Source organism: Hippocampus bargibanti, linkage group LG09 (assembly GCF_051943395.1).
Source record: "Hippocampus bargibanti isolate YZ-2025 linkage group LG09, ASM5194339v1, whole genome shotgun sequence".
Lineage (NCBI taxonomy): Eukaryota > Metazoa > Chordata > Actinopteri > Syngnathiformes > Syngnathidae > Hippocampus > Hippocampus bargibanti.
The window spans coordinates 1,489,864-1,514,743 of record NC_142742.1 but is presented as its reverse complement, the minus strand read 5'-3'; the positions used below and the strand labels follow the sequence as shown (position 1 = coordinate 1,514,743).

The 24,880-nt window shown below is 39.8% G+C and overlaps 1 protein-coding gene across 3 annotated transcripts in view; it reads left to right on the top strand.

The window, feature by feature from the left end:
• The first annotated feature begins 1,025 nt into the window (after nt 1-1,025).
• pld1a (phospholipase D1a) overlaps nt 1,026-24,880 on the top strand; it is a 29,210-nt gene continuing 5,355 nt past the window's right edge. The window contains exons 1-22 of one of the 3 annotated variants that reach the window (XM_089004525.1): nt 2,502-2,642; nt 10,096-10,302; nt 11,489-11,658; nt 12,321-12,463; nt 13,742-13,853; nt 14,550-14,615; nt 14,783-14,841; nt 15,512-15,604; nt 16,006-16,158; nt 16,252-16,401; nt 17,267-17,350; nt 17,449-17,530; nt 18,283-18,393; nt 18,467-18,652; nt 18,725-18,899; nt 19,625-19,753; nt 19,992-20,110; nt 21,193-21,306; nt 22,691-22,801; nt 23,146-23,234; nt 23,998-24,111; nt 24,188-24,237. In XM_089004525.1, coding sequence (XP_088860651.1) covers nt 10,131-10,302; nt 11,489-11,658; nt 12,321-12,463; nt 13,742-13,853; nt 14,550-14,615; nt 14,783-14,841; nt 15,512-15,604; nt 16,006-16,158; nt 16,252-16,401; nt 17,267-17,350; nt 17,449-17,530; nt 18,283-18,393; nt 18,467-18,652; nt 18,725-18,899; nt 19,625-19,753; nt 19,992-20,110; nt 21,193-21,306; nt 22,691-22,801; nt 23,146-23,234; nt 23,998-24,111; nt 24,188-24,237 — 2,482 coding nt within the window. In that variant the 5' untranslated portion in view covers nt 2,502-2,642; nt 10,096-10,130. Of the gene's footprint in view, nt 1,117-2,501; nt 2,643-10,095; nt 10,303-11,488; nt 11,659-12,320; nt 12,464-13,741; nt 13,854-14,549; nt 14,616-14,782; nt 14,842-15,511; nt 15,605-16,005; nt 16,159-16,251; nt 16,402-17,266; nt 17,351-17,448; nt 17,531-18,282; nt 18,394-18,466; nt 18,900-19,624; nt 19,754-19,991; nt 20,111-21,192; nt 21,307-22,690; nt 22,802-23,145; nt 23,235-23,997; nt 24,112-24,187; nt 24,238-24,880 lie in introns of those variants that run through there. The other 2 variants (XM_089004524.1, XM_089004523.1) reach the window with 2 other exon arrangements.

Below are 24,880 nucleotides of genomic sequence, written 5' to 3'. Positions count from 1 at the left end.
AGCGTCTTTCAAAACTGTTAAGGACGCATGCGAAACGGTTGTGTTTACTTTCTGTTCTTAGTGTGTATTTTTTGATAGTTTATTAATGATTAATTAGGCTGTTGTCATTAGTTGATAGTTGTATTCTGAATGAGAAAATATCATGTTTACTTTTTGTTGTTGTTTTGTATTTTTTTGATACTTTTTTTATTATGAGGCTGTTGTCATTGGTTAATAGTTGTGTTTTGAATGAGAAACTGTCGTGTTGACTTTCTGTTCTGATTATTGTGTATTTTTTAAATATTTTTTTCATTAGGATTCATTAGTTAATGGTTGTGTTTTAAATCTCAGGGCTACCAAAGTGTTGCTAAAAGTCACTCCTAACCTTTTTTTCTGTTAACATAGTCAGGTGATGAAAAAAGTCGTCAAACCCCCGACGAAACACCCTTTTTTTTGGTTGATATCCCAAAAAAATCCATGATAAATCATTTCAAATGTATTTCCACGATTGGCTAACATCAACCCAACTAACTGGAGTGTAAAAAAATGAGTGGCTTAGTACAAATAACTGTGATAACGTGGTTGCACAAATGCACACGCCCTCTTAGCGTGTACGCCCTTTTATAACTTTGGTTGTAGCCGTGTTCAAAATGAAGCGATCACATTGAAACTCGGTTTAAATGGGCTTCGGTAATCACCTGGCACCATTTCAACGATCTCTGATTAGCCCCGAATAAATTGGTAGCAGATGGACGATTCTCCCAATGACCTACAAGCCTCTCAAATATCAAAACATTGGAAAATGATGACCAAAAAAAAAAAGGTCAACATAAACAGTGGACTCAATTCTACGATATTCCAACAACCTTTTTCAATAAATGTTCAATCCCATCGCCTTAGCAATAAGGAGGATACGCCATTTATTGTCGGATGGACTCCTCATCGTGGCTTAAGTCTATATTGTTATCACCGCGGCCTTTGCACTGTTTACAAGTGGGCGTAGAATATTTCTTTATGGGGCCGTCCGTACAGTGGTGATGCACGGCGAGGAGGAAAGTCAGACGGGACACGAGGAAGGGGATATATCATTATTGTTGTTGTTTTTTTTTTAAAGAAGCTTTTTCGTCATATATTAAGGTATGTGGCAAGAATTAAGACCTGTGAGCAAGAATCAACGGTCTTGTCGTGTAACTTTAATATCCATGCCTTTTGAAAATATATCTCGTATACTTTTGAGTTCAATCCTCTTTTATTCCTTTTTTTTTTTGGGGGGGGGGTATAGAGGAAATTATGTTATCTGTATTGTTGCTGGAAGGCTTTGGATTGGAGGTTTTATAAAGTATACATTTGCACGAAGTAGGCCCCTGTGTAGTGTCGTGCAGTACATGTTATTGGCCACACGGTGGCGGAAAAGATGCAAAAAATACGGATTTGGAATACTGTACTGTATATACAGTACTTTTTTTGATCTTTTTTTATCTTTTGACCCCCCCCCCCACCTCTTTCAATTTTGCTGCTGTGGGTTGCAAATTTCCCCATTGTGGGACTATTAAAGGTTTTCTGATTCTAATTCGGATTAATTAGACACGCCAGTTCAAGATGGCGTCGATTTTTTTTTACTTTTGTTCATATTGACGGTTGTTTTTAAGTATTTGTCCCTCTCGTACACGCATTTGTGATATATTATGAGGAGACACGACGTTTATTAAAGTATTTAATTGCATTTTCTGCGTTAGCTTCATCTCTTGTTTATGTTTATATTTATAATTATTTTATTTCTTATTGTATCTACGCTTGTCTGTGACTATAAAGTGTCCTTGAGAGCTTTGAAAGGAGCTCGAAATAAAATGTATTGTTATTATTTTTGCGGGGAAATACTCAAGTGATCCCCATATAATTATTAATACAATATACAATACATATTGGTTTATATAGTGCTTTAACAACAGCTGAAACTGTAAAAAAAGCGCTTAACATGGACAACTATCATATACAGGAAATAATAATAATAATGAATAATACAATACAGTGGTTAAATTAACATTCCTTCTTTGTGGATAAAAGTTTGTCTGTATTATTGTTATTACGGTTATCTTTTGAATTGTATAAATAGGTCAGACAAAGAACTAATAAGCTCTCCATTTATTTCTTAGAGGAATCCGTAACAGATTCAAATCTGACATATAATCACTAAAAAGGCGCTGATAAATGAAATGTCGTATTATTATTATTATTATTATTATTATTATTATTATTATTATTATTATTATTATTATTATAAAAAGCTGACTTGGACAAAACAGACAAAAATTGCGGATGACGTAATAAAAGCAAGCCAGTCTTCTGGTTTCTCTCTGACTCCTCCCACTTCCTCGGTATTTGACTCGCCGTGGTGAAAAACTCGTCTATGATTGGCGGAGACTCAAATGAAGCCCCCCATTCGAAGCTCTGATTGGCTTGGAGTTTCTCGCCCCCGCCCATTTTGCGAAATCTCCCCGAGTTGACTCTTTACTGTTTGCCACACACTTGACTTTTACTGACACCCGCAAGTGTCTCGTCAACGTTGCTCTCGCTAGCCTTCTATTTTCTTCTCCGTGACTTTTCTCGACAAGTGGACCGAACAAACGCAAACATGTGGACTTCACGTCCCCCCCAAAAAGCAGGTCGGTGACGTTTTACTCGCTTTCTCGTCCCGTTGTCAGTGTTCTATTTGTGTCTTTTGTTGCGGTGTCACTAATTGCACTCAAAATGGATACCTTAGCGCCCAAAGTGGTTTGTCATCATTGTTATGTTGCTGCTGTTTTTTTGTGTGTATTTTTCGTGGGTAACACTGAGAAAGAAGAAAGGGAGAGTTGAGTAACATTCCACAGGTGTTTGCTCCCTCACGCACGCACGCACACGGGGGAAGTTACGTTGCTGGAATGTCATAGGAAGGCTGCAATATTGTAGAACCGCTTTATGAACTTTAAAGGACAACCGACGTCTTCGGACAAGTTGTGTCCATCATTTGTAAAATGGCTTCAAATGACTTCTACTGAGCGTATTTGACAAAGATTCCACCGCATATAGCGATATTTAACCTTTTAAGACTCGCGCTGAATATTCAGGAAGTCTTGTTTTTGAGTTGGTAACGAGTCCGTACGTGACGTCACTAAAGGAATGCCCCTGACCGAAAGAAAGACACATTGTAGTAGTCCTTCCATCACGTCAATGTATTTTGCTGTACTTGTTTGGTTTGAAAAACTCGTGTTGCACCAAAAAGCCACCAGAAGAGGGCGACCAAGCACCATGGAAGGAATTTATCAGCCTGTGGAAACGGGCTGATTAATTCATCACAGGAGCTTGGACGCCATTTTCTGCCTCTTTTTGGGTGATACATTTCCCCCAAATGTTGCCTCAAAATGGCACGTAAGGACTTCTTTAATCGATTGCAAACATGTATGCTTTCCTCTTCAGAACTATTTGAATCATATTCATAACTGGATGAGTAAGTAACAAGAAAGCATATTCTCCAAATCTGAAGCCATTGTTTTGATTCTCCAGCAATGCAAGACGTCTTGGCGTGATGTCACGAACTGGGGGTGGGACTTTCTGAAAATGCCCAATTCGCAGCTCAATTTTTTGCAGATTTTCGACACTTGAAGTCATTTTTATTGGTGTTTTGCATTTGACTAAAAATATCATACTATCATACAAGTGTTTCAACTCAAGGCTGACTTCACCTCTGTATGCAGCATCACAACTCAATGCTGTGTGCTCCATTAACTGACACGAATCGGCAGATTTGGTCAGAGGACAAACGGAGTAGAACAACAATAGCTGCAGATGTGCAACCCAGTGGCGTCGATGTGGCGTCCATTGAGGCAACTCTAACCTTTTCCAGATGTGCGACTACAAACTGTATGCTGCATGCCGAATCATTCAGATAGCTTCTTTTACCACAAAAAAAACATGATATATATATATATATATATTTTTTTTCCCATATATATACAGTGATACCTCGGATTACGAACGCTTTAGCTAACAAACTTTTCGCTTTACGAACGTTAAATTCGCAAGAATATAATCTTGGCATACAAACTAGTTTTCGGGGAACACACGGAGCGCCACAATGAGATGTGTCGTTTGCTAACGAGCCGGATCTCTGAAGTGAACGAGGAGCTGGAAATGGCAGCCAACTTTTTTAGTCCTCTATGCCAAAGGTAAATAAAATGATTTTATTATACCGTACAGTTTATTTATTTCATTACAATACCATAGCACATTTATTATACATAAAATACGGTATATTGTGTGTAGTTTTAAGGCTTATTTAGTAGAAAATTATGTTTTATCGGGACCTGGGAACGGATTATTCTCATTTTTATGGTTTCCTATGGGAAATTAATGTTTGAAATACACACCTTTCGCCTTACACACTCTTTCTGGGAACCAATTATGTTCATAAGCCAAGGTATCACTGTATACATGTAACATCCGACTTACGACCAGCTGGACTTACGACCACCCGTACTTACGACCACGACCTCCAGACCCTATTTTCAAAATTTTTATTCTACGCCTAGCACCGTAACGTAAGGACTCGTCACCAAGTCAAAAACAAGACTTCCGGAATATTCAGCGCGAGTCTTAAAACGTAAAATATAGCTATATGCGGTGGAATCTTTGTAAAATACGCTCAGTACTTGTCCGGGGACGTCGGTTGTCCTTTAATGATGACTGAGCTACTCCCCCTCCCCATGCCCCCGACTCCCTGCTGTGCTCACGCTAACCAGGGAGTGCCCTCAAGTTGTCTGAGCACAAGCACTAAGCTTTCAATGTTGGCTCCGACACGGTCACGATGACTCGAGCGAGTAACCCGTCCAAGTAGACCCCCCCCCCCCTCCCCCTCCCGCCGCCATCCGTCTCCTCCACTGGCACAATGGCACCTTGTGCTCGCGGTGCCACGGTGACGGGCATGACCGCTCCCTCGTTGTCGTTGGCGCCTCCTGGAGCGTCCTTGTCACTCCTCACACCCCCTCTACCACCACCGCACGCCACTCTCTTTTCCCGCGGATTAGATAATAGGCAGCTTTAGTGTGGGCAGAAAGAGAAAGGGAGGAGGTCTGTGACACCTCTCTCTCTTCTATCTTCTTAGTTGGTACCATCCGTACCATGAGGAGCTTGGCACCGCACGTTCTGTTAATGCGACCCAACTGTATCAGTATAACAGTTGTTTAAAGGACAACCGACGCCTTCGGACAAGTTGTGTCCATAAATTGTAAAATGACTTCAAATGACTTTCTACTGAGCACATTTTACAAAGATTCCAGCGCATATAGCTAGATTTTTTTCTTTTAAGACTCGCACTGAATATTCATGAAGTCTTGTTGATGGCGAAATTAGAAGGAAAACTACATAAATAACACGATGGTGAATCGATGTGTCACAGCTAATTGCGTTAACACACATAAAGAGTGTGTAAATTAACACAAATCTGTAAATTTACATGTCCGCCGAAAACTACAGTAAAGTCTCGTTATATCGATATTCAAGGAGTCCGAAAAAATATCGATATAACCGGGACTATCGATATATCCGACCCTGTTTGCATGTAATTTTCTCCGTGCGTGCATAGAAATAGTATCGATATAACCGGGACTATCGATATATCCGATATCGATATAACGAGACTTTACTGTAGTTCGTATGCTAAGGTTATATTCTGGCGAATGTAATGTTCGTCTGGCGAAAAATGTGTGAGCTAATCCAAGGTATCACTGTAGCATGTTTTAACCCGATGGAAGATGATAGAGAACAGCAGAGGCCCCGAAATTGAGCCCTGTGGAACACCACGTTACATTGATGCATCTGCATTGTAACTGCGGGTCAATGTGTGATAGTCAAAGCACGTTCCTCGCTCTCGAATCAATCCCGGCTGCGAAAAACACTTTTTTTTGCGGATAAGACTTGGCTCTGTTTACTCAAAAATGAAAAGCCCCGGCACCCTCCAATCATGTGTCCGCTACCAGGATGTCCTGAAGCAGTGGGGCAGAATGTCGTTGTGCAACTCCGTTGATATATAAACATTCTCCGCCCAATTTTTTGGGGGAAGAGAACACTCCTGCTGAGCTACGACTCTCAACACTGACTAGCTTGATATTGTAGACTGAGACACACATGCATGTTTTGTCAAACAAACCAAAAAAAAAAAGCTAGCACTCGGCGGCACCAAGATAGTCAAGAAATTACGGAGAAAGATAAATATGCAAATAAATAAATATAGCGAATAGATTGGGCAAACTCAAAATTCCAAGTCAATAAATTTCGATAACATTTGTAGGGATTTTTCCTGTATGAAAAGTTACCGCCGGTCAAAACGAAGTACCATATTTTATAATAATAATAATAATAATAATAATAATAATAAAAAATACATTTAATTTATAAGCTCCTTTCAAAACTCTCAAGGTCACTTTACAGTCACAGGATAAACATTTTTCTGTGGGTGAGCAGTGGCAGCCACACGCGCCAACGTTCACTCAACCCGGAAGTAACTCAAATAGACAAAAAGCTAGCTAGCTAATAGATAGCTAATCTTCTTCTTTTCTTTTCGGCTTTTCCCTTCAAGGGGTCGCCACAGCAAATCAGTGTCCTCCATCTTCAGAGGTTTGATTCACATGATAATAATAATAATAATAATAATAATAATAATAATAATAATAATAGAATAATAATAATTTTGTCCAAAAAAATGAGCCAAGCTACCAAAGTCATGCTAGCAAAGTAATAATAATAATAATAATAATAATAATACATTTCATTTATAAGTGCCTTTCTAACTTTTAAGGTCACTTTATAGTCTCAGGGTAAGTAATATATAGCTAATAGATAGCTATCGAGATAGCTCGCTAGCTACACAGCTAATACCTAGCCAGTGTATAAGGCGCACCGGAGTATAAGGCGCACCCTCAAACTTTTTTCACATATTAGGCGCATATCCATCTTTCGAAGCAAATCAAGGTTTTTTTGGATGCGCCCTATACACCGGAAAATACAGTAATTTCTCCCAAAAAAGGCAAAATACATTTAGAAGAATAAAAATAACCTTAAATTTAAAATGCACACAATTTCATGAAGTTATGTTGGAAAAACAAAACACTTAATCAATGCAGAAATATACACCGATTTCCAAAAATGGCAGAATCATCACATATTCATTAAAAAATATGTTTGAAAATCCTCCCTCGTGCGTGGTAAGAAAAAAGCTTTATTGTTGACATCCGGGCCATCCTCCGCACGTCTTCCTCACCCACTCATGGCGCTCTTCTTCTCCTAACGATTTCCACCGTGTGTGTGCTTCAACTAAGTGACATTGAAGGCGTTTGGTTTAGTATTCATATATCAAGTAGCTTGCTGGCTCTTTAAACGTCACCATGACAACCAGACTAGAAGGAGGAAGTTACGGAAAAGAGCCATAACTCATATTTCTCTCTTCCGTTATCCCCCTACACCTACAGGTTTTGTGTGGGATCTTATTCGGCATTTCAGCACCCCCTGGAGTTAACCTCCGGGGGGAAGTTCAGGCCGACCGGAGGTCACGGTTATTCTTGGACAGCGAGAGATAACGCAGGAACGTCGGCAATAACTAAGAGGACATTTTAGTCAGTCAACGTTAAAGAAAGGCTAAAGGAGGGGGATTCATCCCTGCAAATATCGACTTCTTGGTTAATCCAGGCAAACGTTCGGCGCTTCCTCATATATCTAGTTATACAATTACACCCGTGTTACTCTTTCATCTTATCTGGTTTCATTGTTTCCCTGCGCAAAAACAACCAGGAGTAGTCAGAGCCTCTATTGTCCGATATCGTAATACGAAATAGATCGTGTCACTCCAAGTGATTCTTCCGTGGTTGTCGTGATGGCACTTTTCACAACAACAACAAAAAAAATCCATAAAAAGATGTAAACAAAAAAAAGTGAGGAATGCTGCTGCTGCAGCTACTCCAACTCCTACTGCTAGCGACGACTGCTAACCTTTGCAAACAACAATTCCAAATAAATGCTAACAAAGAATGACTATCACCCGCTACAAGTGTAGCGAAAATAACCACTCACAGCCGTTAACCACAAGGAATCACATTTTTTTTTCGCACTTTAATTATAATTGACCAAACAACAATATTTGGAACAATTCATACAAATTCAAACGACAACTAGTACGACCTGAAAACAGGTGCCGAAAAAGTAACTGCTAACGACTGCCACGACCACAAACCCCTGCTAATAACAACTAACTGAGACGGTTTGAAAAAAGTGGCAATAAACGGCAACAGCCGCTACTGAAACAACCGGGAATAATTGCTATCCACGACTGCAACTAGCGCTAGCAACAACATCAACCAACGGATTACCGTGACTGTTAGCAACTGCTCACAAAAGTAATTCCCTGTCAACGACGACTTTGACAGTAGCTCGTAGCTACTAACAACGATTGGTTGGGATAATCCGATGTAGTCTAGCTAGCTAGCAACACTTTTTGCTTGGTCAAAATAACAGAGAAAGAGAGGGAAACTTTATACGTCATCTAAAAATAGACACGGAAAACAACATTTTTCATAGGCCACAGCTAATTTACGTGGAATACAGACCTTGAGCGACGTGATACACGAAAACGGCTTCCGGAAACAACTGAGTTGTCACATATCCAACGACTGCCAACAAACACGTGCTAACAGCATCCAATTACAGCCACTTACAACTATTAACAATCGCAAATAATGACAAACAACTGCTAGTGCCAACAACCAACCAGTGCTATCCGATAACTGCTACTCCATAAACAACTGCTACTGCTAATGGCTAAATTTATCATTGCCTGTCGTTTATGAACGTGTTCAATGAACAAATGTTCACCTAGCGTATGTGGCCGAATGAAAGCGCTTTCCCAGACTTCTGTCGACCGCCGGCAACTCTTCTGACGGGTCGGCGTCAACATGCCTGAACGTGTACCAAAGTCGGGAATGTTTACTGTTAAGCTCATATTTGTTGTCAGTTTCTCCCATGTGACATTCTCCAGTTCTCGTACTATTTGTTTTTCAATGATCCGAAAAGAATAACAGTACGTGGCCACTTTTCAGTTCATTCACCCACCAGACATCCCTCACGCTTGTGTTCAAACATGCAAATTATTGCGCTCGATACGGAAATGAGTGTGCGTAATCTACGACGAACGTGACATTAAATATCCAGAAACTTCACACCGCACCTCTCCCCGTTCCTAAACGTTGCAAAAACTTCACACCCTCTTTTGTGAGACGGACACTGAATACCCTCCCACCTTCCTGCTACGTTCCCATGAATATCACATAGCACTTTAACAACAACTGAAGCAGTAACAAAGCGCTTAACATGGATAACTAGCATATACAGGAAATAAAGCAGTCACAAAGATAGTAGATAGCAGCAGGGAGTAAAGCTAAGATCAAGTCTGAATCATGCTGAGTCAAACGCCAAAGACTACAGGTGAGTTTTAAAGAGGCAGGTTTTACAAACGTGCAGCGAGGGGGCTTGTCCAATGTTCAGTTTCAAGTCATTCCAGAGAAAGGGAACAGACACGGAATAGGATCCATCCACTCTGAGCCTCCGTTTAGTTTTTGGCACATCTGCTCAGTAGATCTGAGGCGCTGGGAAGGTGTGCAGGGGTGGTCATTTAAAGATTTGAAGAGAGTAACATCTGAAAAAGAACTTGAAAATGTATTGGGAGGCAGTGAAGGGATGCTCGAGTAGGAGTAATGTGCTCCCTCTTATGAGTACCAGTCAAGAGGCGAGCAGCAGCATTCTGGACCAACTGGAGGATACAGTATATACACACATATTGTGTCGATACTGTCACTAATACTGGGCGTGGACAGTGGGAGTCTGTCAGCTCTCCTGTGACTGTGCTCATGGCGCAGTCCACTGGGTAATGATGTCTCCCCGTCTGACTCATTTGGGTGCAGCGCCAAAAGAAAAGTCACGCAGAAGGCGCCTTCAAACTCCTCTTCCAATTGTTGCTGCTTTCATTCGGCCTTGTTGAAGGTCTACTTTCGACGTTTGGTCACTATCATGTCCGTTGTTTCGCGATCTTCTTAGGGCCGCCCTGCTTCAGGCGCTGACGACTGCTGAGCATGCTAGCCAAGGCTCCACCTACGACCAGCAGACTTGATCTGGTGAATGCCGAAAATTCAGACGGCGGGGTGACCGACGGAATCAAAATGGCCGACCTTGTGGAAAGCTTGGATACTCGAGAGCTGGACATTGATGAAGGGGAGGAGGTGGACTACGAGGGAAACTGCCTAGGTATGTAATGGGTCGGAATCTTACTCTGGAGTCGGCAATATACAGTGATACCTTGGCTTACGAACTTATTTGGTTCCCAGAAAGTGTATGTATGGCGAAAAGTGGGTCTTCCAAACATTAATTTCCCATACGAAAACCATCCAAAATGAGAATAATCCATTTTCAGGTCCCCATAAAACAATTTTCTTGTAAATAAGCCTTAAAACTACACAAAATATACCCTATTTTGTGTATAATAAATGTGCTATTGTAATGTAATTGAAGAAATAAACTGTACTGTATAATAAAGTCGTTTTATTTAACTTTGTGGTGGTCGTTGATGTAGTTGCCTCTTGATGATATCCGAGTGAAGTTGCTGTGCCTTATCGGCGATAATACACTCACACACACTGTCCCACGCTAGCTGCTTTTTGTGAATCCAAATCAACAGAAGTTTTTCAAACTCTGCTATTGCCTGAGACCATTGCTTAGACAACACAGAAACACCCCTAGCCACACGTAGCAATGGTCGACTGAGCATACTGGTACTGGGACGCTAAGTCACACAAACGCACACCTCGTTCGTGTTTTTCGATGATCTCCTTCTACTCGACCGTAATTTTCTTTTGTGTCCTCTTTGGCTTAACACTGGCCTGTGGTGGGGTCTTTTTCTGTCCCATAAGAGAAAAGGACTCCACTCGATAACAAACCACGTCTACACTGAGAAAGTGAGTGTGGAAAAGTAGTCCGGCAGCCACGGTGGCGCTGTTCGACCGTGTGGTTTGGTGTTTTTCCGCCGAAAACTAGTCCGCCAGCCATTGTGGCGCTCCGTGTGTTTCCCGAAAAGTAGTTCGTATGCCAAGATTATATTCTCGCGAATTTAATGGTTCGTAAGGCGAAAAGTGTGTTAGCTAAAGCGTTTGTAAACCAAGGTATCACTATATTTGCAGTTGGCTCACAGAGTGTCATTGTCCCCGTTTACCTTTGCGAAGCATCTCCAAACATCTCACACACCTCCTATGCAAGCTATCCAGAAATTTTATGTCAGTCTGGTAAAATAGTAGCGGTGTTCGAGCATCTAAACGTCGGCGTAAATATGAAAAGAGAGCAACTCAATCTTAGAAGGAAAACGAGCGTAGCATCCCACTCGTTAGCCTCCTACAGGCACGACTCTCACCCCTGCCGCCGACCTCTGCGTTCTCCTTAGGGGACTGCCGCATCCTGTTCTCGGCCGTGTACGCCACAGTGGGCTTCAAAGAGGCCAGCGCCAAGGTCTTCCTTCCCACAGTGCCCATCACCGCCCGCATCCTGGAGGTGGAGCGCTTCACCACGGCGCAGGATCGCTTCAACCTGTCGCAGCACCGCAGCGTCAATAAGGTCCGTATACAGTGATACCTTGGCTTACAAACTTAATTGGTTCCCAGACAGAGCGTGTAAGGTGAAAAGTGTGTATGCCAAAAATTCATTTCCCATAGAAAACCATTAAAATGAAAATAATCCGTTCCCAGGTCCCCATAAAACATACTTTTCTACTATCTAATTTTCTAGGCATTAAAACTACACAAAATATACCTTATTTTATGGATAATAAATGTGCTATGGTATTATAATTAAAGAAATAAAGTGTACTGTATAATAAAGACGTTTTATTTACTTTTGTGATGGTCGTTGATGGCTTGATGGAATGGACTGGCTGCTTTCATCAGCATTAAACACTTGATGAGGAACGAATCCTTCTTTCACCATCTTTGAGGAATGATCTCTTGTAGGTGCTTTCTCTGCGATCATTTTACCTAGTTCCTCATCAATTGTGTTCTGTTTAGCTGGGTTGATAGCTTTTTGCATCAAGTGTACAGATGGCTTGTACGGGTTATTTGTGCAGCCTGATTGATGGGAATTTTAACCTTGCAGTCTACACTCTGCCTTTCAACTATCAAAGTTGAAACGAGTCCAAATATCACTGTAGTCGGCACATAATGTCCATTTTTTCGTGCCTTATTCATTTAATAACATACAAAATCCCCCCCCTCAATTGTTAGTCTCTGCCCGCCGTGTTCAAGATCGAGATGAAGCACGGCGAGTTCACGTGGGTGGTGAAGAGGAAAGAGAAGCACTTTATGGAGCTGCACAGAGAGTTGAGGACCTACAAGACCTTCATGAGGATACCGCTGCCGTCGCGCAGGTGAGACCCGCCCACCTCATTTGCATATTGTCGACATAAACGCAAAACTACATGGCGTATGAAGCTGTTCTATTTTTTTTTCAATTGTAAAACGTAGCCAAACAAGGGTCTACTTTTAATATATTCTTTATATTTTTTTTATATATCGTATTACATAGTAAATATGTGTGCGTGTGTAGTAAAATGTTGTTTTATATACTGTTATGTAGCCAAAATGTGAAGACCTGTCTTTTCCATAACTATCTTGCTAGCTATGCATCCATCCATATTGCTGGCTCTCTTGTTAGCTATTTTGATAGCTGGCTAGCTATATTGGTAGCTATGTAGATCTCATGGGAGCTACTTTAGGAACTAGCTAGTTCACTTGCGAACTATTTCAAGAAGTAATTGGCTAGTTATTTTGCTCGCCATTTTTATAGCTGGCTAGCTATTTTGGTAGCTGGCGAGCTATTTTGGGAGCTATCTTGGTAGCCATATAGATCTCTTGGAAGCTATTTTAGAGACTAGCTAGCGAACTATTTAAGGAAGTAACTGGCTAATTCTCTTGCTATGTATCTTGCTAGCCATTTTTATAGCTGACTTGCTATTTTGGTAGCTATCTTGGGAGCTATTTTACTAACTAGCTAGCCCGCTTGGGAACTATTTCTGGAAGTAATTGGCTAGTTCTCTTGCTATCTATCTTGCTAGCCATTTTTGTATCTGGCTAGGTATTTTGGTAGCTGGATAGCTATTTTGGTAGCTATCTTGGTAGTTATATAGATCTCTTGGGATCTATTTTACGAACTAGCTGTCTCGCTTAGGAACTATTTAGGAAGTAACTGGCTAGTCCTCTTGCTATCTATCTTGCTCGCTATTTATGTAGCTGGCTAGATATTTTGTTAGCTATAATGGTAGCTATGTAGATCTCTTGGGAGCTATTTTAGTAAGCGGCTACCTCACTTGGAAGCGATTTTAGTCAACAAGTAGCTAGTTCTCTTGCTATGTATCTGGCTAGCTGGCGAACTATCTTGTCCCCCACCACCTTCTCAAGTTCAAAAACAACATGAAGCTTTCAATAACACGTGTCATGTGTTGTTGACGTTATTGCGTCTGTGTCAACAGACTTTGACCAAACATTTCTTTGGCCTTCAAGATTGAGTCGTCCCGCTGTCAAGTTATTCTCGCAAAACCACATTAGCCTGCGCAAGCACCCGCGGGGCTTTGCCGTGCACCGACCGCGACAATGCTTTGAATGAGCAAACATAAATGACTCCTGCCGGGCTTGTCCTCGCGTTCCAGTCACACGGTGAAGAGAAGGACGGTGAGGAAGAGCGAAGTGAGAGAGATGCCCTCGCTGCCCAGGGGCGGAGGCGACGAGTTGGTGCGGGACGAACAGGTGTCCAGCCGGCGGGTACGTTGTCAACACGTGGTTCAATTACGTGCCGATGGGTTCATGATAATAAGGCGCTCGTGGAATTGTTTCGCGGTGTTGGTGTGTTCACATGTCAGAATATTCATCCAATGCCTGGCTGAGATATAGTGATACCTCGGTTTACGAACCCCTTGGCTTACGAACTTTTCGGTTTACGAATGTTAAATTGATGAAAATGTTACCTTGGCATACAAACTATTTTTCGGGATACACACGGAGCTGCCACAATGAGTGATGTGTCGTTCGCGAACGAGCCCGTTCTCCTAACGAGAAAATGGCAGCCGGCTTGTTTTGGTCCTCGATTCCCCGCCCCCAGTCTTCGGTTAAAGCCACGTGATTGGTCAAGAACGCAGCAGTGAGGGGAGGTGGTTTAAAAATTAAAGAAACAGGTAGACGACAGAGAGAGAGCGATAAAATGGATAGAAAACAGTGAAAGTTGGACTTGTTTCAACTTTGATACGTTGAAAGGCAGAGTGTAGACTGCAAGGTTAAAATTCCCATCAATCAGGCTCTGTGAGCTTCTGTGTTTCGTTGTCAAAATGTCGTCCATCTGTATGGATCTGACTAACGCCTGGAGGCACGCCACGCACGCACAAACTGTTTCAATGTTGACATTGTGTTGAATCACGTCAAATCACAAAATAAGACAAAGTATGCTTGTGTGTCTTTCTCCAGAGACAATTGGAGGACTATTTGAACAAGCTGTTGAAGATGGCCCTGTACCGCAAATATCACCACACTGTGAGTATACCGTCACTCATCTTACTCATATTCACACCGCTTTTATAATCGGACGGGCGTATTTCGCACTTTGTTACGTACGGGTCACGTCTCGGCGTTGTACAGCAAAACGGCATCGAAGTGGCCGCACGGTGTGACGCCGTCGCCTGTTGTCGTCTTTTTCCCAGATGGAATTCATTGACGTCAGCCAGCTGTCTTTTATTCACGATCTGGGCCCCAAAGGACTGTGAGCGCTTTACTTTCTTCAATCTGATCTTTATTTGATTTGGGGTTTTTTTTATATCAATGTTCATTTGTATTCCAATTCAGATGTGTATCTTTATTGTTATTTCTTTAGCATGAAAATATGTGTAATATAATAATAATAATAATATAGAGCTATCTAGCTATCATGCTATCTAGCTGTCTAGCTGGCTATCCAGCTAGCTATGGACCTTGATGACCTTGGGTATTATCGCTGAGAAAGCAAAGGCAACTTTGCTCTGATTTCAAGAGGAAACTACATCAATGGCCATCACAAAGGTAAATAAAACGACTCTATTACAGAGTGCAGTTTATTTATTGAATTACAATACAATAGCACATTTATTATACATGAAATAAGGTATATTTTGTGTAGATTTAAGGCTTATTTAGTAGAAAATTATGTTTTATGGGGAGCTGGAAACGGATTATTCTCATTTTTAGTGGTTTCCTATGGGAAATTAATGTTTGGAAGACACACTTTTCGCCTTACACATACTTTCTGGGAACCAATTAAGTTCATAAGCTGAGGTATCACTGTATCCATATCTAGATATTTTTTATATGCATATAATTATGTATTTTAAAAAATATATATATATATTTATTTATATTTATTTTTTCGTTTTGCATGTGTCTGTGTGCACGCGCAGGGAAGGGATGATATACAAGCGTTCTGGTGGTCATCGTATCCCCGGCATGAACTGCTGTGGTCACACACAAGCCTGCTACCGCTGGTCCAAACGGTTTGTACGCTAATGTATTGATTTAACCTCTTGTTTTTGTTGTCTTTTTTTTTTCTCTCTTGAAACGATTTTGTCGCGAGTTTGTTAAATGTTGGATTCTTGACTCACAGTCTGTTTTTCCAAGGTGTCTCACACATGAACAACATTTTTTTTTAATCAATGTGTGTGTATGTGTGTGTGTGTGTTTTTTTGCAGCCTCCTCTTTATCGCACACACACAAAAAAATAACATCCCACACATTTGGAAGCCACCGTCAAGCCACCTACAGCTCCGTGATTTGCTTACCACAGTCCGCCTCGCCACAAAAACAACAACAACATAAAGAATTAGCGTTTTATGCAAATTTTTATACAAATCTACACGTGATCATGAAAATTGTACGCGTTTGTCTTTTATTGTAGTTGGTTGGTGGTCAAGGATTCCTTCCTGCTGTACATGAAGCCCGACTCGGGAGCCATCTCCTTCGTGCTTCTGGTAGACAAAGAATTTAGCATCAAAATGGATTCCAAAGACACCGAAACCAAGCACGGGGTCAGGATTGACAGTCTTTCCAGGTGTGTGTGTGTGTGTGTTTTTGTGTGCGCGTGTGTGTCTTCATATTACCCCACGTGTGTGTTCATGTGACCCCCCCCCCCACTTGCGTGCAGGACGCTGGTGTTCAAATGCAGCAGCTACAGACACGCCCGCTGGTGGGGTCAAAGCATCGAGAGCTTTGTCAGGAATCACGGCAAGGCGTTCCTGCGCCAGCATCGCTTCGGCTCTTTTGCGCAGGAGCAGGAAAACATTCCTGCCAAATGGTCAGTGGAAATGTTTATTTTTATTTTTTTATTCATTTAAAAGGACAACCGATGTCACTTTTTTGTTTCCTAACTGACATCAGAAAAACATTTGATAGCATCTAAAATAGCCAAAACACGCAGTATGATATTTTTACTCAAATGCAAAACACCAATAAAAATGACGTAAAGTGTCCAAACGACTTCAAATTGAACCCGGAAGTGTCCAGTTTCAGAAGGTCCCGCCCTCTTGTTCGTGATGTCACCCCATCTTGCGTTGCTCAAAACCACTCAAAACAAGGGCTTCAGATTTGGAGAATATGCTTTCTTGTTACTTGTCCAATTATGAATATGATTCAAATAGTTCTGAAGAGGAAAGCATACATGTATGCAATCGATTAAAGAATTTATTCCATGCCATTTTGAGGTATCTGGGGGATACGAAATGTAGCACAAAAAGAGGCAGAAAATTAAATTAATCAGCCCGTTTCCACAGGCTGATTAATTCCTTACATGGAGCTTTGTCGCCCTCTTCTGCCTGTTTTTTGGTGCTACACGAAGTTTTCAGACCAGCCAAGTACAGCCAAATGCATTGACGTGATGGAAGGACTACTACAATGTGTCCTTTTTTCAGTCAGTTCCTTCAGTGACGTCACGTACGGACACGGCACCAACTCAAAAACAAGACTTCCTGAATATTCAGCGCGAGTCTTAAAACGTAAAATAGTGCTATATGCGGTGGAATTTTTGTCAAATACGCTCAGTAGAAGTCATTTGAAGCCATTTTACAAATTATGGACACAACTTGTTCGGAGACATCGGTTGTCCTTTCATTAAAAAACAAAAAACAAAACAGCTCACTAACTGAGTGACTGTACACGCGCAGGTACGTGAATGGAAAGACTTACATGGAGGACGTGGCCGATGCCTTGGAGGAGGCCAGAGAGGAAATCTTCATTACCGACTGGTGGTAAGTGTTGTGCGGGCGGCGGTGGGTTTGCTCAGCTAAAAAAATAAATAATAATAAAATCAACCGTGAAGTCCAGTAAACGGTGTGTTTTGACGCAGGCTGAGTCCCGAGATTTTCCTGAAGAGACCCGTGGTGGAGGGAAACCGCTGGAGGTTGGACTGCATCCTCAAGCGGAAGGCTGTAAGTGAAGGCGCCATCGCCATCAGACACTCTTTGAAGCTGTCACTTGTTGCTAGGCGGACTTCACGTGCAAGAATGGGGTTGCATTTTGTGGAGAGGAAAGGTTGGATTTTGTCAACAAAAAAAAAATTATAAAAAAAATAGTGATTTGAAATATTTAGATAAATGTGATATTGATTTCTGTTGTTATAATAATAATAATAATAATAATAATAATAATTTTAGTTCGCTGACATAGCCTCTTGGTTGAGAAGCGGAACGTCCGACACCTTCAAAGAAGTACAGGTGACGGCTGAGGAAACCTTTTCATAGACAGATGAATAATAATAATAATAATAATAATAATTGGGTTAGCCTTTATTAGTCTCGTGGTGGAGAAATGTACGTTTCACAGCAGCAAAGTGATTAAAGTAAGCCGAAAGGAAAGGAAGAAATAGAAAAACAAAATACAGGAGCCGCTGTAAAGGCAGCCACAAAATCGAAAAATGGCATATCGAATAAAATATAATTACAGCCATTTTTTTTCAAGAAAATTGTTTTCCATTTTTAATTCTTATTTGTATTAATTTAAAAAATGAATTTATGATGATAATTATCACATACTAATTTTGAAAAAAAAATAACCAAATTACAATAATGATAATTATCATATGGTAATATAATATTAATGTGCCAAAATATGATTTTCATTCGTTTCTCTTGTGATATTTTTCCGAACCTGTGTTTATGTGTGTGTGTGCGCGCACTGTTAGCAACAAGGCGTGCGGATCTTCGTGATGCTATACAAAGAGGTGGAGTTAGCATTAGGCATCAATTCAGGCTACAGCAAGAGAACCCTCTTGCACCTGCACCCCAACATCAAGGTAAGTCCCCCCGCATATACCGAATGCCCACCCCCTCTACGGCGGCTTCCTCCGCATTGTTTCCTGTCGCCAGGTGATGCGCCACCCCGACCACGTCTCCTCCTCCGTCTACCTTTGGGCGCATCACGAGAAAATCGTGGTGGTGGACCAATCGGTGGCCTTCGTGGGCGGGATCGACCTGGCGTACGGTCGCTGGGATGACGGCGAGCACCGGCTGACCGACGTCGGCAGCGTGACGCGCTCCGTGGCGCTCGAACAGGTCGGACGCGCGCACGGCGGATTGTTGCGCAATCCGATTTGCAGGCTCATTCGGTCGTGCGTTTTTTCTCAGGTGGCTTCCGTCGACGCTCCGTCGGCGAAGGCGGCGACGCCCAACGGAGACCAGGCGGAACTGCCCAAGATGAAGGGTGTCGGGCGCCACCGCCGCGCGCGCTTCAGCTTGTATCGACATTTGCACAAGCACACCCTGCAGCACGCCGACAGCGTCAGCAGCGTGGATAGCTCGGGTACCGATGCAAATACAGTGATACCTGGGTTTACGGACCCCTTGGATTGCGAACTTTTCGGTTTACAAACGTTACATTTATGAAAATTTTACCTTGGCATACAAACTATTTTTCATAATATTTAAATAATACATTTTCAATATTTTACAAACACAATTGATGAAGAACAAGGTAAAATGATCGCACAGAAAGCACCTCCAAGGGATCATTCCTCAAGATGGTGAAAGAAGAAGGTTCAATTCCTCATCAAGTATTTAATGCTGATGAAAGCGGCCACTCCATTCCATCAAGCCATCAACGACCATCACAAAGGTCAATAAAATGACTTTATTATACAGTACACATTATTTCTTTAATTATAATACCATAATCACATTTATTAGATATAAAATAAGGTATATTTTGTGTAGTTTAAGGCGGTTTAGAAAATTAGAAAGTAGAAAATTATGTTTTATGGGGACCTGGGAACGGATTATTCTCATTTTAATGGTTTCCTATGGGAAATGAATTTTTGGGATGCACACTTTTCGCCTTACACACTATATCTGTGAACCATTTCAGTTCGTAAGCCAAGGTATCACTGTATATAAAAATCGAGCGCCAGTTTTCCTGAAATGGTCCCTCGATTGATTGATTGATTGATTGATTGATTGATTGATTGATTGATTGATTGATTGATTGATTGATTTTTTTTTGCCCAAGTGTAAAAAAATTGTTGTTGGCAGGGAGCGGCTCCGTGCGAAGCTTCAAGACGGGTGTGGGAGAGTTGCAGGGAAACACTCGCTTCTGGCATGGAAAAGACTACTGCAACTTTGTCTACAGGGACTGGATCCAACTGGAAAAACCTTTTGACGGTGTGGACCACAACTTCTTCAATATCCACTGAAAAGAAGAAAAAAAAAATGGCCACGGAAAACTTTTAATAGCACAATCAGGAACCTTTAATTACGTTTTAGCCCTTTTTTACCATATTATTTTGACGGCTCTTTTTGTCGCCAAAAAAAGGTCATTTTACACTAAACGGTGATATTTTTATGACACAAAAAAAAAGTGATCATCTATTCTAATCCCTCGTTTTGACCCTTTCCGCAGACTTCATCGACCGCTACACCACTCCCAGAATGCCGTGGCATGATATCGCATCGGTGGTGCACGGCAGAGCCGCTCGTGATGTGGCGCGTCACTTTATTCAGCGTTGGAACTTCACAAAGGCAAGAACAGCACGAGTGCGCTGCAGAATGATAACGATATTAAAATAAGAACAATTGTATTTTAAAAAAATGAGTATTTGTTCAATGTGTGTATTTATGTAAGTGCGTGTGTGTGTGTATGTACGTGTGTGCAATGGAAGCGACGTCATCCTCGACTTCGATGGACTGCCAAGAGAGAGAGAGAGAGAGTGTGTATATATATGTGTGTATATATGTGTGTGTATGCATGTGTGTATGCGTGTGTATATAAAAATGTGTTTGTGTATATGTGTGTGTGTGTGTATGTGTGTGTATGTGTGTGTAAATGTGTGTCTATGCCTGTGTATGCGTGTGTGTGTATATACGTGTGTGTTTGTATATGTGTGTATATATACACGTATATGTGTGTATGTATATATATATATATATATATATATATATATGTATATATATATGTATATATATATGTGTGTATATATGTATGTATTTATATATATGTATATGTGTGTGTGTGTGTGTATATATATGTATGTATTTATATATATATATATGTATATGTGTGTATGTATGTATATGTATATGTGTATATATATATGGAAATATATATATATATGGGTGATGCAGTATGTGTATTTATTTGTAAAAAAAATATACAGTAAAGTCTCGTTATATCGATATTCAAGGGAATCCGAAAAAATATCGATATAACCGGGACTATCGATATATCCGATATCGATATAACAAGACTTTACTGTATTGAAATTTTTGCAAGTATTTAATTATTCTTATGCATAGTTTCATTATAAAATAATAAATAATACTTAATTATTATTTTTCAATTATATTGTATTATTGTATACATTTCCAATATTCATATTTTTGTCATGTAATAAAGAATAGAATTAAATAGAAAACACACACGGGAGGTCGATAAACACTCCCTCGTTTCATTTCAAGCTAACGTCTGACTCCCAAGTGTGGAAAAAACGTTTTAACTTTGCCACTCATGCTTTCCGCTGCACTGTGAGGTCACACCTTGTCACCCCCACAACCTCCTTCACAACACCCCCCTCCGCCACTTCTCTCTCTCTTTCTTCCTTCAGATCATGAAGCCAAAGTACCGCTCGCTATCTTATCCCTTCCTGCTGCCAAAGTCGCACTCCAGCGCCGCCGAAATCCGCTACCAAGTGCCCGACTGCGTGCAGGCCAAAGTGCAGGTAAGACCACGCTGCCAACGGCGCGCTTCCATCTCTGCCAATCGTCCATTTTGGAGTTACGCAGCCTGAAAATAAGAATACAAAATATGAGCTCATGCATTGCTAACGTGTCCGTGAAAGCTGCTGGAAGGACATGAAAGGGAATCCGTGGGCCAAAAGGAACCATTATATAACAACAAAAAAGCCAAACAACCTTTTTTTTCATCTTTGGTGCCAGTTATGAAATGAAATTGGACAGATTGAGCCAGTAGCTGGCTAGCTAGCTATTAGCAGTCTAACTGGCTGGCTGTCAGCCCGTCTAGCTGGTTAGCTATTGGCTATCTGGTAATCAGGGAAGTGAAAAAACTTTAGTTTCTGTGCCGCCATTTTTCGTAAGTAGGCCAAAAAAAAAAATCCATTTTTAAGTCTTTCTGGTTCTCCCAAGTCACCCAAATTCATGAAAATAGTGAAAATGAAAGTTTTTAGATAATCTACAACAGAAAACGTACATGAAAAGATGTAGCAAGTCGGCCATTTTGTTTTGGGGCAGCCATTTTCTAGTCGTGTTTTCTCATGTCAGATCCAAAAACGTTTTTTTTTAATTTATCTACAGTAAAGTCTCGTTATATCGATATCGGATATATCGATAGTCCCGGTTATATCGATACTATTTCTATGCACGCACGGAGAAAATTACATGCAAACAGGGTCGGATATATCGATAGTCCCGGTTATATCGATATTTTTTCGGACTCCCTTGAATATCGATATAACGAGACTTTACTGTATATCTATTTATTTATTTATTTATTTATTTATTGTGTTTATGTATTTGTGTATTTATTCATTCATAAAAATTGAAAGTGTTTGTTTATTCATTTATTCATGTATTGATATATTTATATATTAATAGATATTTTTATATATTTAGATATATATATATATATATATATATATATATATATATATATATATATATATATATATATATATATATATATATATATATATATTTAGATATAAATATATATAAATAATATATATAAGATATAAATATATTTGTATATTTATATAATAATATATATTATATATATTTATATTTGTACATTTGTACATTTGTATATTTATATATTTATATTTGTATATTTGTACACTTGTATATTTGTATATTTATATATATATGTATTTATTTATTTATTTATTTATGTATTTGTCTATTCGTCTATTTGTATATTTATTTACATATATTTGTTCTTTATTTGTTTGTTTGTCTGTTTATCCATTTTTCCGTTTATTTATTTACTTAATCAATTGTGTTCCTAACTGTCCAGTTTGTTTATATTGATTGACAGAAGATCAACTGTTTTTTTTTTTTTTTTTTTTTCCCCTCTTCTTGCTCCATAAGGTTTTGCGCTCGGCGGCCGATTGGTCGGCCGGCATCAAGTACCACGAGGAGTCCATCCACAACGCTTACATCCAAGTCATCGCCAAAAGCAAATATTATATCTACGTCGAGGTACAAATATTTTTAAAGTTAACATTACATTTGAATTGAGGTGGCCCTCGTATCAAATTACAGGAAAGAAATATTACTGTAGAAAATTGTTATTTATTATTTAATCATGGTGTATTTCCAACCCCTATTTTAAGTTACGCAAAATTGCTAATTTTGAGATGTTAATTGAAGTTAGCTTGAATTGATTTTGTCATTTTTATTCCGATATATTTCTTGCTGACTTTAACAAACACGTTTTTGCATGGAAAGGATAGAAATAGGAGAAGATGAATCGTATTATTGCGCAAACCACGTAGCGTTAGCGATCATACACAAGTAACCCAGGCGCCATCTTTTCCTCCCAGAACCAATTCTTCATCAGCTGCGCTGACAACCGGACGGTGTACAACAAGATCGGAGACGCCATCATCGAGAGGATCCTCCGAGCCCACAAGTACCCGAATCGGACTGCTTTTTGTTTTGCGTCGATAACCCCGCGTTATCCTCAAAATGTCATCATTTACATTTGAATGGCCCCTTTTGCCCCAGCCATCAATTGATTATTGTGGAGTCGAATTTTCCGCCATTCTTACCTTTGCCGAGCGCAAAATGGAATGATGATGATAATAATGATAACAATAACGATCATAATCATGATAGTAATAATGACAGTAATAATGATAGTAATAATAATATTAATCATATATATTTTATAATTATAATTATAATTACAATAATTATTATAATTATAATTATTATAATTATAATAATAGTACTACTACTAATAATAATAATAATCATAGTAGTAGTAATAATAATAATAATAATAATAATTATTATTATTATTATTAGTATTAGTATGAGTATTAGTATTATAATTATTATAATCCACAACCCTAATGAGGATACAGCGGTACGGAAATTGGATGGATGGATTATTATAAGTATTATAATAATTATAATTATAATAATTAAGTATAATAATAACGATAATAATATTTATAATAATTATAATAATAATTCTACTAATTATAATAATTATAATAACAATTCTAATCATTCTTATAATAATTACAATCATTATTATAATGATTATAATAATGATTATAATCATTATAATAATTATAATGATTATAATGATGATTATAATCGTTATAATAATAATAATAATAATGAGAAACTGCAATATTTTATTTTTTTTTATACCCGATGTGCAGGGAAGGCAAGAAATATCGGGTGTACGTGGTGACCCCCCTGCTTCCCGGCTTCGAGGGCGACATCACCACAGGCGGGGGCAACGCCATCCAGGCCGTCATGCACTTCAATTACAGGTAGGTGGCGCACCAGCACGACCATCTTTAGCAAATTGCGTTAAACGTGACAACTGTTTTTTTTTTCCCTTTGGAGAACCATGATTCGAGGGGACTATTCCATCATCTCTCAGCTGAGGAAGGAGAGTAAGTACGCGACAATTCACAATTCACAAAACAGTTAGCATCAGTTAGCGTCAATTAAAATAATAAACGCGACGCAACATAAAAACATGGCCACACTTCCTCTCATACGCTTTGTTGCACTGCCCTACCCGCTCTCGAGGACTTGCACACTTAAAGAATCAAGACAAGAGCGTGGGAAATCCGACTGAACCCTCTGCACCCTGACCACCACCTTTTCCAGCTACCGATTCATGCGCACCAAATCCAGCAGACATTTAAACAGCTTCTTCCCCCGTCACCCTTAACTCTCTAAACAATAACCCAAATCTAATTGTATAGTGGATTTTCGTAGATTAGATTAGATTACATTAGATTAGCCTTTATGAGTGTCCTCCATACATATTTGTCATGTCTTTTTTATGATGATACTAGTGTAGTGTGTACACATACTTGGCCAATAAAGATGATTCTGATTCTAAAGCTATTCTAGACAAAGGAGAGAATCAAAGTGTCCTTTCGCGCTCAAAATAGGTACACGTTAGCTACAGGCAAAGTTTATGAAGCCAAAAGTTAGCTGTAGCATCCACTTCTCCTGTAAATCCGCTTCAATTCCAAGCGGCGACCCTCATTTCCAAATAGACGTCTAAGGTTGAAATCTGTCATG